Here is a 15,066-nt window from a genome sequence, read left to right as displayed (position 1 = left end):
GCTTGTGCCCACAACATCCAGCCCTGGGATCATCTTCTCTTAGTGTCTCCTTCAAAGCCTCATTCCCTTCTTCCTCAGTATTTACGATTGTCCTTAAACTTTTCTCCTCCTTTCCCAGAAAATCAACCCCTCAATTTCTGGGAAACAGCGGCCTCTTCCGTGAACACCAATTGGTACAAAGAAATTGCTTTGGGTATCCTCCATTTCCGGGTTGCCCAGCGCCCGTTCCTGTTTGATGCCTTTCCCAAAGCCCGACTACATCAAAAACTCACCTTTTAAAAAGCTCCTTTTGTATAGAAAAACGTCCCAAGGCGCTTCACAGAGGCGTAATCAGACAGTGTCAGCTGTGGCTCAGTTGGTAGCAATCTCGCCTCTGAGTCAGAAGGCCGTAGGCTTGAGCCCCACTCCAGAAACGGGGCTCATGTTCCAGGCTGACACTCCCAGTGCAGTACTGTGGAAGTGCTGCACTGTCGGAGGTGCCATCTTTCAGATGAGACATTAAATCGAGGCCCTGTTGGCATTCTGAGGTGGACTTAAAAAGATCCCACGGCCACTATTGGAGGAAGAGACGGGGAGTTCTCCCTGGTGTTCGAGGCCAATATTTATCCCTCAACCAACATCACTAAAACAGATGATCTGGTCATGAGCACACTGCTGTTTGTGGGACCTTGCTGTGTGCAATTGTTCTACATTATAACATTTTAAAAAGTACTTCATTGGTTGGAAAACTCTTTGGGATGTCCTGAGGTCATGAAAGGCGCTATAATAATGCAAGTCTTTCTTTTCATAAATAGAGGCTGAGCGACAGAAGGAGGTATTAGGAGGATCGGACAAAAGCTTGGTCAAAGGGGTGGGTTCTGAGGAGGGTCTTAAAGGAGGGGAAGGAGTTTAGGGAGAGAATTCCAGAGCATGGGAGCTGAAGGCATGGCCGCCAATGGCGCACAAGAGTCCAGAATTGGAGGAGCGCAAAGATCTTGGAGGATTGTAGGGCTGGAGAGGTTGTCGAGGTAGGGAGGGGTGAGGGCGTGGAGGGATTTGAAAACAAGGACGAGAATTTTAAAATGGAGGTGGGGGCCAGTGTAGGTCAATGAGCACAGGGGTGATGGGTGAACGGGACTTGGTGTGAGTTAGAATATGGGCAGCAGAGTTTTGGATGAGCTGAAGTTTACAGAGAATACAAGCATCTCAGCGGAGACATAGAGGATTCCCGTCCCGCAATGTTCAATGTTTGAGCAAATAGATGCTTCTCACAGCCGGTGTATAACGGTCACCCCCTGCCGGCCGGTGTATAACGGTCACCCCCTGCCGGCCGGTGTATAACGGTCACCCCCTGCCGGCCGGTGTATAACGGTCACCCCCTGCCGGCCGGTGTATAACGGTCACCCCCTGCCGGCCGGTGTATAACGGTCACCCCCTGCCGGCCGGTGTATAACGGTCACCCCCTGCCGGCCGGTGTATAACGGTCACCCCCTGCCGGCCGGTGTATAACGGTCACCCCCTGCCGGCCGGTGTATAACGGTCACCCCCTGCCGGCCGGTGTATAACGGTCACCCCCTGCCGGCCGGTGTATAACGGTCACCCCCTGCCGGCCGGTGTATAACGGTCACCCCCTGCCGGCCGGTGTATAACGGTCGCCCCCTTTTCTGTCCTCTCAACACAGAGCTCGGCTGCGCCCAAAGACCTCTACCAGGTAAGGCTGGACACCTGTGATCGGTTCACTAGCACCCGAAGCTAATCTGCATCTTCGCACTTTGCCTCTGCCATCTCCCGAGATCTACGGAGCAGGAGGGATCTCAGAGCTGAAGACCACTGTTAATCCGAAATGGTGGTTCGTAACAGGAGGAGGCCGTCCGCCCCCCCCCCCCCCACCCCAAGCCTGTTCCGCAATTCAGTTAGATCATAGTTGATCTGTATCTTAACTCCATCTGCCTGCCTTGGTTCCATATCCCTGAATACACTTGCCTAACAAAAATCTGTCAATCTCAGTTTTGCAATTTCCAATTGAGCCCCAGCCTCAGCGAGAGTTCCAGATTCCCACTCCCCTTTGTGTGAAGAAGCGTTTCCTGACATCACCCCTGAACGGCCTGGCTCTCGCCCTTTTGATTATTTTTTGTACCTGTCCACTAGCTTTTAGTGATTTGTGTACATGAACACTCTAATCTCTCTTCCACTCCACAGTTCCTAGTCTCTCACTATTAAGACAGTGAGATGAAGTCCTTCTACAGTGCAATTGAATAATTGTGGAATCATAGAATCATACACAACAGAAGGAGGCCATTCGGCTCATCATGCCTGTGTCGATTCTGTGAAAGAGCTATTCAGTTTCCCACTCCCACTGCTCTTTCCCCATAGTGCTGCAAATTTCTCCTTTTCAAGTATTTATCCAATTCCCTTTTGAAAGTTATTATTGAATCTGCTTCCACCGCCCTTTCAAGCAGTGCATTCCAGATCAGAACAACTCGCTGCATAAAAAATTCTTTCATCTCCCCCTCTGGTTCTTTGGCCAATCACCTTAAATCTGTGTCCTCTCCTTACCGACATTTCTGTCTCCTTATTTATTCTATTAAACCCTCCATGATTTTGAACACCTCTATCAAATCTCCCCTTAACCTTCTCTGTTGTAAGGAGAACAATCCCAGCTTCTCCAGTCTCTCCATAGAACTGAAGTCCCTCATCCCTGGTACCATTCTAGTAAATCTCCTCTGCACCCTCTCCAAGGCCTTGACATCCTTCCTAAAGTGTGTCCGGCTAATACTTGTCGAGCTGTATGATTTTAAAGTCCTCCTAATTTGACCCTCCAAGCCCTGGTATCAGGGTGGCATTTGTCAGTGATTGATTATCAGAGTGCCTCCCTTCCCTGCCCAGTGAGTGGGGGGGAGAGGCAGTGGAGGGCATCAGAACAGGAGTGTTCGACAGGTGGAACTCGCCTTTCTCCATCGCCTTTCACGTTCTCTGGAGGCCCCAAAGCCCTTTGCGATCGGCCGACCAACCACTGTTCTTTTGAAGTGAAACAGTTGACGTACCGCGAGCCAATGGGGTGATAAGGTCCTGCAGGCTGGACAAATGGCTATCTGGCTTGAGACCTTTCCGATTGGTGCTGGTGTCAGGGGGAATGCTGGCGGAAAGAGGAGAGCGGGAGGGTTGGGGCGTCTCTTATCAACACGGTGGTTTTCCTGCCTCCCTCTGTCCCCTCCCCTCCTCCCCCCAAAGGGTGGGACAGGTGAAGAGATGGGGGGGGGGTGGGTAGGGGGTGAAGGTTCCTCTCACCTCGCTGCCCAAAACCATGCCAGCTTGGGGAGCTGCCCAAAGCCCACATCGGAGGCCCCATCACCATGGTCACATGTTAACCCACTCGATGGAGCTGTGTAATAGAAAAGACTCCCATTTATACAGTGCCTTTCACCACCTCTCGACGTCCCAAAGTGCTTTACACCCAATGAAGTACTTTGTTTGAAGTGTAGTCACTGATGTAATGTAGGAAACTGTGTAATATCCGCACATCGTGCGGACTGCACGATGTGCGGATATTACACAGTGTGCTGAGAGTTCGAGCGGCAGTGGACCTGAGAGTAGAAGACTGAGATTGTGGAATAAAAGCAGCAGCAGACCTGCACCAAGAGACAACCACTGTGCGACATCACAGGGACTTAACTCCTGGACCTAAGATAAATAAGAAGCAAAAAGTAATCCAAGTGGGACGTCACCAAGGAAGAGGTAAGTGATTGGCTGGTGAGTATTTTCCTGCTGAATTTGTCTAAGGTTAGAGTTTGTGGATTCTCGGGTCTCTGTTGTGTAGTGGGGGACTGCTGTTCAGCAAGGGCTCTTGAGTATACCTTTTTAATTGAAGTGAAATTGGTGGGATTCATTTAATTTGAATTAATTAGTTAAAGGGTAAGTCATGTCAGGACAGCCCAGCCCCGTGTTATGCTCTTCCTGCTCTATGTGGGAAATCAGGGACCCTTCCGGTGTCCCTGACGACCATGTGTGCGGGAAATGTATCCAGCTGCAGCTACTGACAAACCGCATTGCGGCACTGGAGCTGCGGATGGATTCATTAAGGAGCAGTCGCGATGCTGAGAACGTCGTGGATAGCACGTTTAGTGAGATGGTCACACCGCAGGTAAAGGTTGTACAGGCAGGAAGTAATTGGGTGACCACCAGGCAGAGTAAGAAGAGCAGGCGGGCATTGCAGGGGTCCCCTGTGGCCGTCCCCCTCTCAAACAAATATACCGCTTTGGATATTGTTGAGGGGGATGACTTATCAGGGGAAGGCAGCAGCAGCCAACTTCCTGGCACCAGGGGTAGCTCTGCTGCACAGGCTGGGAGGAAAAAGAGTGGAAGAGCTATAGTGGTAGGGGATTCTATCGTAAGGGGAACAGACAGGCGTTTCTGTGGCCGTAAACGTGACTCCAGGATGGTTTGTTGCCTCCCTGGTGCCAAGGTCATGGATGTCACTGAGCGGCTACAGGGCATTCTCAAGGGGGAGGGTGAGCAGGCAGAGGTCGTGGTCCACATTGGGACCAACGACATAGGTAGGAAGGGAGATGAGGTCCTGCATCAAGAATTTAGGGAGCTAGGAAGCAGATTAAAGAGCAGGACCTCAAAGGTTGTAATCTCTGGATTACTCCCAGTGCCACGGGCTAGTGAGTATAGAAATAGGAGGATAGAACAGATGAATGCGTGGCTAAAGAGTTGGTGCAGGAGGGAGGGTTTCAGTTTCCTGGATCACTGGGCCTGCTTCTGGGGAAGGTGGGACTTGTACAAGTCGGACGGGTTGCACCTGAACCAGAGCGGGACAAATATCCTTGCGGGGAGGTTTGCTAGCACTGTTGGGGGGGGTTTAAACTAACTTGGCAGGGGGATGGGATACAGAGTGGAGCTACAATAGGGGGTGATGTGCAGCCAAATATAGAGAAAAAAACAAGTCAGCTTGGAAGACAGGGCAAATATGTGAGGGCAAGGCTGGATGGCATCTATTTTAATGCAAGGAGTCTTGCGAATAAGGTGGATGAACTGAAGGTGTTGATAAACACATGGGAGTATGATATTGTTGCTGTCACAGAGACATGGTTGAGGGAGGGGCAAGACTGGCAGCTCAATATTCCGGGGTACAGAATCTTCAGGCGAGACAGAGGGGGAGGTATAAGAGGAGGGGGGGTCGCAATGTTAATTAAAGAATCAATTACTGCCATAAGGAGGGATGATATATTAGCAGGTTCCTCTAATGAGGCCATATGGGTGGAGCTTAAAAACAAAAAGGGGGCAAGCACTTTGATGGGAGTGTACTATAGGCCCCCAAACAGTCAGGGGGAGATAGAGGAACAGATATGTAGGCAAATCTCAGAAAATTGTGCAAATAATAGGGTAATAATAGTGGGGGATTTCAACTTCCCCAATATTAACTGGGATACTCAGAGTGTAAAAGGCTAAGAGGGTACAAAATTCTTAACGTGCATCCAGGAGAGCTTTTTGAGCCAGCATGTAGAAAGTCCTACAAGAGAGGGGGCGTTACTGGACCTAATTCTAGGGAATGTGGCCGGCCAAGTGGAAGAAGTGCTAGTAGGTGAGCACTTTGGTGACAGTGACCATAATGCGGTGAGATTTAAGGTGGTCATGGAAAAGGACAGGGAGGGGCCGGAAATAAAGGTTCTAAATTGGGGGAAGGCCGATTTTAATAGGATAAGGCAGGATCTGGCCAAAATGGACTGGGATCAGCTGCTTGTAGGAAAATCCGCATCGGAGCAATGGGAGTCTTTCAGAAGGGAGATTGGGACCATACAATGGCAACATGTTCCCGTAAAGGTCAAGGGTGGTTCCAAGAACTCCAGGGAACCTTGGATGTCAGGGGATATACGATAATGGATTAGGAAAAAAAGGAGGGCTTTTGGCAGATACAAAAGGCTAAAGACGGAGGAAGCCCTAGAGGAGTACAAAAAGTGCAGGGGGATACTTAAAAAAGAAATTAGGAGATCAAGGAGGGGCCATGAAATAACACTGGCGAGCAAAATAAAGGAAAATCCTAAGATGTTTTATAAGTATATTAAGGGTAAGAGGATGACTAGGGAAAAAATAGGGCCCATTAGGGACAAAAATGGCAATCTGTGTGTGGAGCCGGCAGATGTAGGAGGGGTTCTAAATGAATTTTTTGCATCTGTTTTCACTATGGAGAAGGACGATGTAGACATAGAAATACGGCAGGGGGACTGTGATATACTCGAACATATTAACATCGAGCGGGAGGAGGTATTGGCGGTTTTAGCAGGCCTAAAAATGGATAAATCCCCAGGCCCGGACGAAATGTATCCCAGCCTACTGTGTGAGGCAAAGGAGGAGATTGCGGGGGCTCTGACACATATATTCAGAACCTCTCTGGCCACAGGGGATGTGCCAGAGGACTGGAGAACCGCTAATGTAATACCATTATTCAAGAAGGGGAGTAGGGAAAAACCGGGGAACTACAGGCCAGTGAGCCTAACATCAGTGGTAGGAAAATTATTGGAAAAAATTCTGAAGGACAAAATTAGTCTCCACTTGGAGAAGCAAGGATTAATCAGGGATAGTCAACATGGCTTTGTCAAGGGAAGATCATGTCTGACTAATTTGATTGAATTTTTTGAGGGGGTGACTTGGCGTGTGGATGAGGGTAACGCAGTGGATGTGGTATACATGGATTTCAGTAAGGCCTTCGATAAAGTCCCGCACAGGAGACTGGTCAAGAAGGTACGAGCCCATGGAATCCAGGGTGCCTTGGCACTTTGGATACAAAACTGGCTTAGTGGCAGAAGGCAGAGGGTGATGGTCGAAGGTTGTTTTTGTGACTGGAAGCCTGTGGCCAGTGGGGTACCACAGGGATCGGTGCTGGGTCCCTTGCTGTTTGTGGTCTACATTAATGACTTGGATATGAATGTAAAAGGTATGATCAGTAAGTTCGCTGATGATACAAAAATTGGTAGGGTGGTAAATAGCGAGGAGGATAGCCTCAGTCTGCAGGACGATATAGATGGGTTGGTCAGATGGGCGGAACAGTGGCAAATGGAATTTAACCTGGAAAAGTGCGAGGTGATGCACTTTGGAGGGACGAACAAGGCAAGGGAATACACAATGAATGGGAGGACCCTAGGCAAGACAGAGGGTCAGAGGGATCTTGGTGTGCAAGTTCACAGATCCCTGAAGGCGGCGGAACAGGTAGATAAGGTGGTAAAGAAGGCATATGGGATACTTGCCTTTATTAGCCGAGGCATAGAATATAAGAGCAAGGAGGTTATGCTGGAGCTGTATAAAACACTGGTTAGGCCACAGCTGGAGTACTGTGTGCAGTTCTGGTCGCCACACTACAGGAAGGATGTGATCGCTTTGGAGAGGGTGCAGAGGAGATTCACCAGGATGTTACCAGGGCTGGAGCGCTTCAGCTATGAAGAGAGACTGGGAAGATTGGGTTTGTTTTCCTTGGAGCAGAGGAGGCTGAGGGGGGACATGATTGAGGTGTACAAAATTATGAGGGGCACAGATAGGATGGATACTAAGGAGCTTTTTCCCTTTGTTGAGGGTTCTATAACAAGGGGACATGGATTCAAGGTAAAAGGCGGGAGGTTTAGAGGGGATTTGAGAAAGAACTTTTTCACCCAGAGGGTGGTTGGAGTCTGGAACTCACTGCCTGAAAGGGTTGTGGAGGCAGGAACCCTCACAACATTCAAGAAGCATTTGGATGAGCACTTGAAATGCCATAGCATACAAGGCTACGGACCAAATGCTGGAATATGGGATTAGATTAGACAGGGCTTGATAGCCGGCGCGGACACGATGGGCCGAAGGGCCTCTATCCGTGCTGTATAACTCTATGACTCTATGAAACAGCGGCAGCCATTTTGCACACAGCAAGATCCCAGAAGCAGCAATCAGATAAATGACCGGACGATCTGACTTTTCAATAGAATCATAGAAAGGTTACAGCACGGAAGGAGGCCATTCGGCCCATCAAGTCCGTGCCGGCTCTCTGTAAGAGCAATCCAGCTAGTCCAACGCCCCCTGCCCTATCCCCGTAGCCCTGCAAATTTTTTCCCTTCCGGTACTTATCCAGTTCTCTTTTGAAGGCCGCGATTGAATCTGCCTCCACCACCCCTTCGGGCAGTACATTCCAGATCATAACCACTCGCTGTGTAAAAAAGTTTCTCCTCATGTCGCCTTTGGTTCTTTTGCCAATCACCTTAAATCTGTGTCCTCTGGTTCTTGACTCTTCCGCCAATGGGAACAGTTTCTCTCTATCTATTCTGTCTAGGCCCTCCATGATTTTGAATACCTCTATCAAATCACCTCTCAACCTTCTCTGTTCCAGTGAGAACAACCCCAGCTTCTCCAGTCTATCCACATAATTTAAGTTCCTCAAGGGAATCAAGGGATTTACTAGAATCATTCTGCACCCTCTTAAGGCCTTCACATCTTTCCTGAAGTGCGGTGACCAGAACTGGACACAATACTCCAGTTGTGGCTGAACCAGTGTTTTGTAAAGGTTAATCATAACTTCCATACTTTTGTACTCTATGCCTCTATTTATAAAGTCCAGGATCCCGTATGCTTTTTTAACCACTTTCTCAACTTGCCCTGTCACCTTCAACGATTTGTGCCCATATACCCCCAGATCCCTCTGTTCCTGTACCCCTTTTAGAATTGTGCCGTCTAGTTTATATTGCCTCTCCTCATTTTTCCGACCGAAATGTATAACTTCACACTTTTCTGCATTGAATTTCATCTTCCACGTTTCCACCCATTCCACCATTCTAAAAGGGATACAGGAACAGAGAGACCTCGGGGTTTATGTGCACAAATCGTTGAAGGTGGCAGGGCAGGTTGAGAAAGCGGTTAAAAAAGCATACGGGGTCCTGGGCTTTATGAATAGAGGCATGGAGTACAAAAGCAAGGAAGTCATGATGAACCTTTATAAAACACTGGTTCGGCCACAACTGGAGTATTGTGTCCAGTTCTGGGCACCGCACTTTAGGAAAGATGTGAAGGCCTTAGAGAGGGTGCAGAGGAGATTTACTGGAATGATTCCAGGGATGAGGGACTTCAATTATGTGGATAGACTGGAGAAGCTGGGGTTGTTCTCCTTAGAGCAGAGAATAATGATGGTTGAGGGATGAGTATTGGTCAGGACACTGGGGGAGAACTCCTTTGCTCTTCTTCCACTAGTGGCCGTGAGATCCTTTTGGCCCACTTGAGAGGGCAGACGAGGCCTTGGTTTAACATCTCATCCGAAAGGCGGCACCTCCGACAGTGCAGCGCTCCCTCGGTGCTGACCCTCCGACTGTGCAGCGCTCCCTCAGTACTGACCCTCCGACAGTGCAGCGCTCCCTCAGTACTGCCCCTCCGACAGTGCAGCGCTCCCTCAGTACTGACCCTCCGACAGTGCAGCGCTCCCTCAGTACTGACGCTCCGACAGTGCAGCGCTCCCTCAGTACTGACCCTCCGACAGTGCAGCGCTCCCTCAGTACTGACCCTCCGACAGTGCAGCGCTCCCTCAGTACTGACCCTCCGACGGTGCAGCGCTCCCTCAGTACTGACCCTCCGACGGTGCAGCGCTCCCTCAGTACTGACCCTCCGACGGTGCAACGCTCCCTCAGTACTGACCCTCCGACAGTGCAGCGCTCCCTCAGTGCTGGCGCTCCCTCAGTACTGACGCTCCGACAGTGCAACACTCCCTCAGTACTGACCCTCCGACAGTGCAGCGCTCCCTCAGTACTGACCCTCCGACGGTGCAGCGCTCCCTCAGTACTGACCCTCCGACGGTGCGGCGCTCCCTCAGTACTGACCCTCCGACGGTGCAGCGCTCCCTCAGTACTGACCCTCCGACGGTGCAGCGCTCTCTCAGTACTGACCCTCCGACGGTGCAGCGCTCCCTCAGTACTGACCCTCCGACGGTGCAGCGCTCCCTCAGTACTGACCCTCCGACGGTGCAGCACTCCCTCAGTACTGACCCTCCGACGGTGCAGCACTCCCTCAGTACTGACCCTCCGACGGTGCAGCACTCCCTCAGTACTGACCCTCCGACAGTGCAGCACTCCCTCAGTACTGACCCTGGATTATGTGCTCAAGTCTCTGCAGTGGGACCCGGACCCACAACCTTCTGACTCTGAGGGGAGAGTGCTACGCACTGAGCCACGGGCTAGACTCAGTGTGTTGGGGGTTGATTAGAGAACCTGCTTGATCTGTGACCCTGACCTCTCGCCCTTTCCTCCACCCCGCCGCCCCCCACCCTGTCCAGGTCGGCGACCAGATCCTCACGTTCTTCAAGGAGGCCTCTGTGCTGGGGGTCTTCATTCAGCCAGTGGCAGTGGTCGGAGGGGAGTGTACCGACAGGAATCCAGCAGGTACTGAACCCTCCCTCCCTCACACTGTTCAAGACCATCGGCCTGTGTTTTGTGCTTCAGATGTCACATTTTGTTACAGCTGTAAAACCGACACTTTACAACAAAAGAAGGAAGGAGACCAGAGAATTAAAAGTACCACATAGAAAACCACAGGCTACACACACTCAGCTCCTGACAAGCTTTACTCTGTATCTAACCCGTGCTGTACCTGCCCTGGGAGTGTTTGATGGGACAGTGTAGAGGGAGCTTTACTCTGTATCTAACCCGTGCTGTACCTGCCCTGGGAGTGTTTGATGGGACAGTGTCGAGGGAGCTTTGCTCTGTATCTAACCCGTGCTGTACCTGCCCTGGGAGTGTTTGATGGGACAGTGTAGAGGGAGCTTTACTCTGTATCTAACCCGTGCTGTACCTGCCCTGGGAGTGTTTGATGGGACAGTGTAGAGGGAGCTTTACTCTGTATCTTACCCTGTACCTGCCCTGGGAGTGTTTGATGGGACAGTGTAGAGGGAGCTTTACTCTGTATCTAACCCTGTACCTGCCCTGGGAGTGTTTGATGGGACAGTGTAGAGGGAGCTTTACTCTGTATCTAACCCGTGCTGTACCTGCCCTGGGAGTGTTTGATGGGACAGTGTAGAGGGAGCTTTACTCTGTATCTAACCCGTGCTGTACCTGCCCTGGGAGTGTTTGATGGGACAGTGTAGAGGGAGCTTTACTCTGTATCTAACCCGTGCTGTACCTGCCCTGGGAGTGTTTGATGGGACAGTGTAGAGGGAGCTTTACTCTGTATCTAACCCGTGCTGTACCTGCCCTGGGAGTGTTTGATGGGACAGTGTCGAGGGAGCTTTGCTCTGTATCTAACCCGTGCTGTACCTGCCCTGGGAGTGTTTGATGGGACAGTGTAGAGGGAGCTTTACTCTGTATCTAACCCGTGCTGTACCTGCCCTGGGAGTGTTTGATGGGACAGTGTAGAGGGAGCTTTACTCTGTATCTTACCCTGTACCTGCCCTGGGAGTGTTTGATGGGACAGTGTAGAGGGAGCTTTACTCTGTATCTAACCCGTGCTGTACCTGCCCTGGGAGTGTTTGATGGGACAGTGTAGAGGGAGCTTTACTCTGTATCTAACCCGTGCTGTACCTGCCCTGGGAGTGTTTGATGGGACAGTGTAGAGGGAGCTTTACTCTGTATCTAACCCGTGCTGTACCTGCCCTGGGAGTGTTTGATGGGACAGTGTAGAGGGAGCTTTACTCTGTATCTAACCCGTGCTGTACCTGCCCTGGGAGTGTTTGATGGGACAGTGTAGAGGGAGCTTTACTCTGTATCTAACCCGTGCTGTACCTGCCCTGGGAGTGTTTGATGGGACAGTGTAGAGGGAGCTTTACTCTGTATCTAACCCGTGCTGTACCTGCCATGGGAGTGTTTGATGCGATTGTGTGGAAGGAGCTTTACTCCATCTAACCTTGCTGCGGGTGTTTGATGGAACGTTGTAAAGGGAGATTAAACTTCTTTCCCATTAAATGTCCGTCCAGGTTTCCTGCAGAGCAGCAGCTCCACGTGTGCCCGGAGAGTTCGAGATTTGAACACCGCTTGCGACTCGCTTCCTGCTCTAAATGCAGCCACGTACTATGAGAACTTTGTCCTGCTCCCGGTGAGGCTGCCGTTATGTTCAATTTTATCAACTGCGACAACTTGCATTTATATAGCGCCTTTAATTAAGTAAAACCTCCCAAGCCGCTTCACAGGAGCGTCACGAGACAAAATTTGACACCGAGCCACGTAAGGAGGTATTAGGACAGGTGACCAAAACTCGGTCAAAGAGGTAGTTTTTAAGGTGCATCTTAAAGGTGGAGAGAGAGGTAGAGAGGCTTAGGGCCCAGGCAGCTGAAGGCACTGCTGCCAATGGTGGAGGGATTAAAATTGAGAATGCGCAAGAAGCAGGAATTGGAGGAGTGCAGAGATCTCGGAGGGTTGTAGGGCTGGAAGAGGTTGCAGAGTCAGGGAGGGGCGAGGCCATGAGCAATTTGAAAACAAAGATGAGAATTTTAAAAACGAGGCGTTGCCGGACTGGGAGCCAATGTAGGTCAGTGAGCACAGAGATGACGGGTGAACGGGATTTGGTGCGAGTTAGGATACGGGCAGCAGAGTTTTGGATGAGTTCAAGTTTATGGAGGGTGCAAGGTGGGAGGCCGGCCAGGAGAGCATTGGAATAGTCAATGCTATTTTAACAGCACTTTAAAATAACCCTGTTGTTAATTACTGTCCAACCAAGTGAGTCGACTGACCGCAAGTCTAGTTCTAATTCTGCATCTCTTCAGTACATTGGTTTGATGTTGCAATATTAAGTCTATGTTTTACTGCATTACCTCAGTGCAGAACTGAGGGAGCACTGCGCTGTCGGAGGTGCCGTCTTTCAGATGAGACATTAAACCAAAGCCATTTGGCCTTTCGGGAGGACGTAAAAGATCCCACGGCATTATTGGAAGAAGAGCAGTGGATGTAGTATATTTGGATTTTCAAAAGGGATTCGATGAGGTGCCACACGAGGTTGTTACACAAGATAAGAGCTCATGGGATTGGGGATAATATATTAGCATGGATAGAGGATTGGTTAACGGACAGAAAACAGAGAGTAGGGATAAACGGGTCATTCTCAGGCTGTAACCAGTGGGGTGCCGCAGGGATCAGTGCTGGGGCCTCAGCTATTTACAATCTATATTAATGACTTGGATAAAGGGACCGAGTGTAATGTATCCAAGTTTGCTGACAATGCAAAGCTAGGTGAGAAAGTAAGCTGCGAGGACACAAAGAGACTGCAAAGGGATATAGGCAGGTTAAGTGAATGGGCCAGAAGGTGGCAGATGGAGTATGATGTGGGGAAATGTGAAATTATCCACTTTGGTCGGAAGAATAGAGAAGCATAATATTTTTTAAAAGGTGAGAGACTAAGAAATGTTGGTAGGCAGAGGGATTTGGGTGTCCTTCTACATGAATCATAGAAAGTTAACAAGCAGGTAGGAAGGCAAATGGTACTTTGGCCTTTATTGTAAGGGGGTTGGAGTGCAAGGAAATCTTGCTGCAATTGTACAGGGCTTTGGTGAGACCTCACCTGGAGTACCGTTTTGGTCTCTTATCTAAGGAAGGATATACTTGTCTTAGAGGGGGTGCAACGAAGGTTCACTAGATTAATTCCTGGGATGAGAAGGTTGTCCTATGAGGAGAGATTGAGTAGAATGGGCCTATACTCTCTGCAGTTTTGAGAGGTGATCTCATTGAAACATATAAGATTGTGAGGGGGTTTGACAGGGTAGATGCTGCGAGGCTGTTTCTTCTGGTTGGAGAGTCTAGAACTAGGGGGCATAGTCTCAGGATAAGGGGTCGGTCATTTAAGACTGAGATGAGGAGGAATTTCTTCACTCAGAGGTTTGTGAATCTTTGGAATTCTCTACCCCAGAGGGCTGTGGATGCTCAGTCATTGAGTATATTCAAGGCTGAGATCGATAGATATTTGGACTCTAGGGGAATCAAAGGATATGGGGATTGGGCGGGAAAGTGGAGTTGAGGTCGAAGATCAGCCACGATCTGATTGAATGGCGGAGCAGGCTCGAGGGGTCGAATGGCCTACTCCTGCTCCTATTTCTTATGTTCTCCCCGGTGTCCTGGGCCAATATTTATCCCTCATCCAACATTACTTAAAAAAAAAACAGATTATCTGGTCGATATCACATTGCTGTTTGTGGGATCTTGCTGTGCGCAAATTGGCTGCCGCGTTTCCTAAATTACAACAGTGACTACACTTCAAAAAGTACTTCATTAGCTGTAAATCACTTTGGGAGCTCCTGAGGTCATAAAAAAAGGTGCTATATAAATACAAGTCTTTTGTTCTTTCTCTTTTTAATTCTAATCTAAGTTTAAACAGTTAGTTTACACGTTCATGGCTCAATTACAAACTCTGGTACCTGCACTACTAGAAGCACATCACATTTGTGAAATTGTCCACAATTTGTTTTAAGATACGTCGACAGTCCCACAGCCCTGTATCTGAACCCTTTCTATCAGAGATCATCAGAACGTTGTGGGGGAGTTTGAGTTGGGCTGATTACCGGGCCTGGAGTTTTAACCTGCTCTGTTATTATTTCTTGTCTTGCAGACCCCGAATATTACCATTGGGAGCAACCAGGTAAGGCAGTTCGATAGTTAAAAGAATTCAGCTCCAATCCCTGCCTTTACATGTGACCTGGGGGATCCCCTGGGCCCTTCATAAACTATAGTGGGTCAACATCCCCTGGGATACCCTCAGTGACCTGGGTCCTTCCTGATGTGACTATCTTTCCACATAGGTGTGTCTGGCTCTCTCCCCCGCTGTCTGGCTCTCTCCCCCCCTGTCTGGCTCTCTCCCCCCGCTGTCTGGCTCTCTCCCCCCGCTGTCTGGCTCTCTCCCCCCGCTGTCTGGCTCTCTCCCCCCGCTGTCTGGCTCTCTCCCCCCGCTGTCTGGCTCTCTCCCCCCGCTGTCTGGCTCTCTCCCCCCGCTGTCTGGCTCTCTCCCCCCGCTGTCTGGCTCTCTCCCCCCGCTGTCTGGCTCTCTCCCCCCGCTGTCTGGCTCTCTCCCCCCGCTGTCTGGCTCTCTCCCCCCGCTGTCTGGCTCTCTCCCCCCGCTGTCTGGCTCTCTCCCCCCGCTGTCTGGCTCTCTCCCCCCGCTGTCTGGCTC

At 50.1% G+C, this 15,066-nt stretch overlaps 1 protein-coding gene across 1 annotated transcript in view; it reads left to right on the top strand.

Moving 5' to 3' along the window:
- LOC137308850 (tectonic-3-like) overlaps positions 1 to 15,066 on the top strand; it is a 96,484-nt gene that overhangs the window by 38,881 nt on the left and 42,537 nt on the right. The window contains exons 5-7 of the mRNA XM_067977303.1: positions 10,259 to 10,364; positions 11,891 to 12,009; positions 14,509 to 14,538. Of these exons, the coding sequence (XP_067833404.1) occupies positions 10,259 to 10,364; positions 11,891 to 12,009; positions 14,509 to 14,538 (255 nt within the window). The remainder of the gene's footprint in view (positions 1 to 10,258; positions 10,365 to 11,890; positions 12,010 to 14,508; positions 14,539 to 15,066) is intronic.

This window comes from Heptranchias perlo, unplaced genomic scaffold (assembly GCF_035084215.1).
Source record: "Heptranchias perlo isolate sHepPer1 unplaced genomic scaffold, sHepPer1.hap1 HAP1_SCAFFOLD_141, whole genome shotgun sequence".
Lineage (NCBI taxonomy): Eukaryota > Metazoa > Chordata > Chondrichthyes > Hexanchiformes > Hexanchidae > Heptranchias > Heptranchias perlo.
This window is presented reverse-complemented; position numbering and strand designations above follow the sequence as displayed.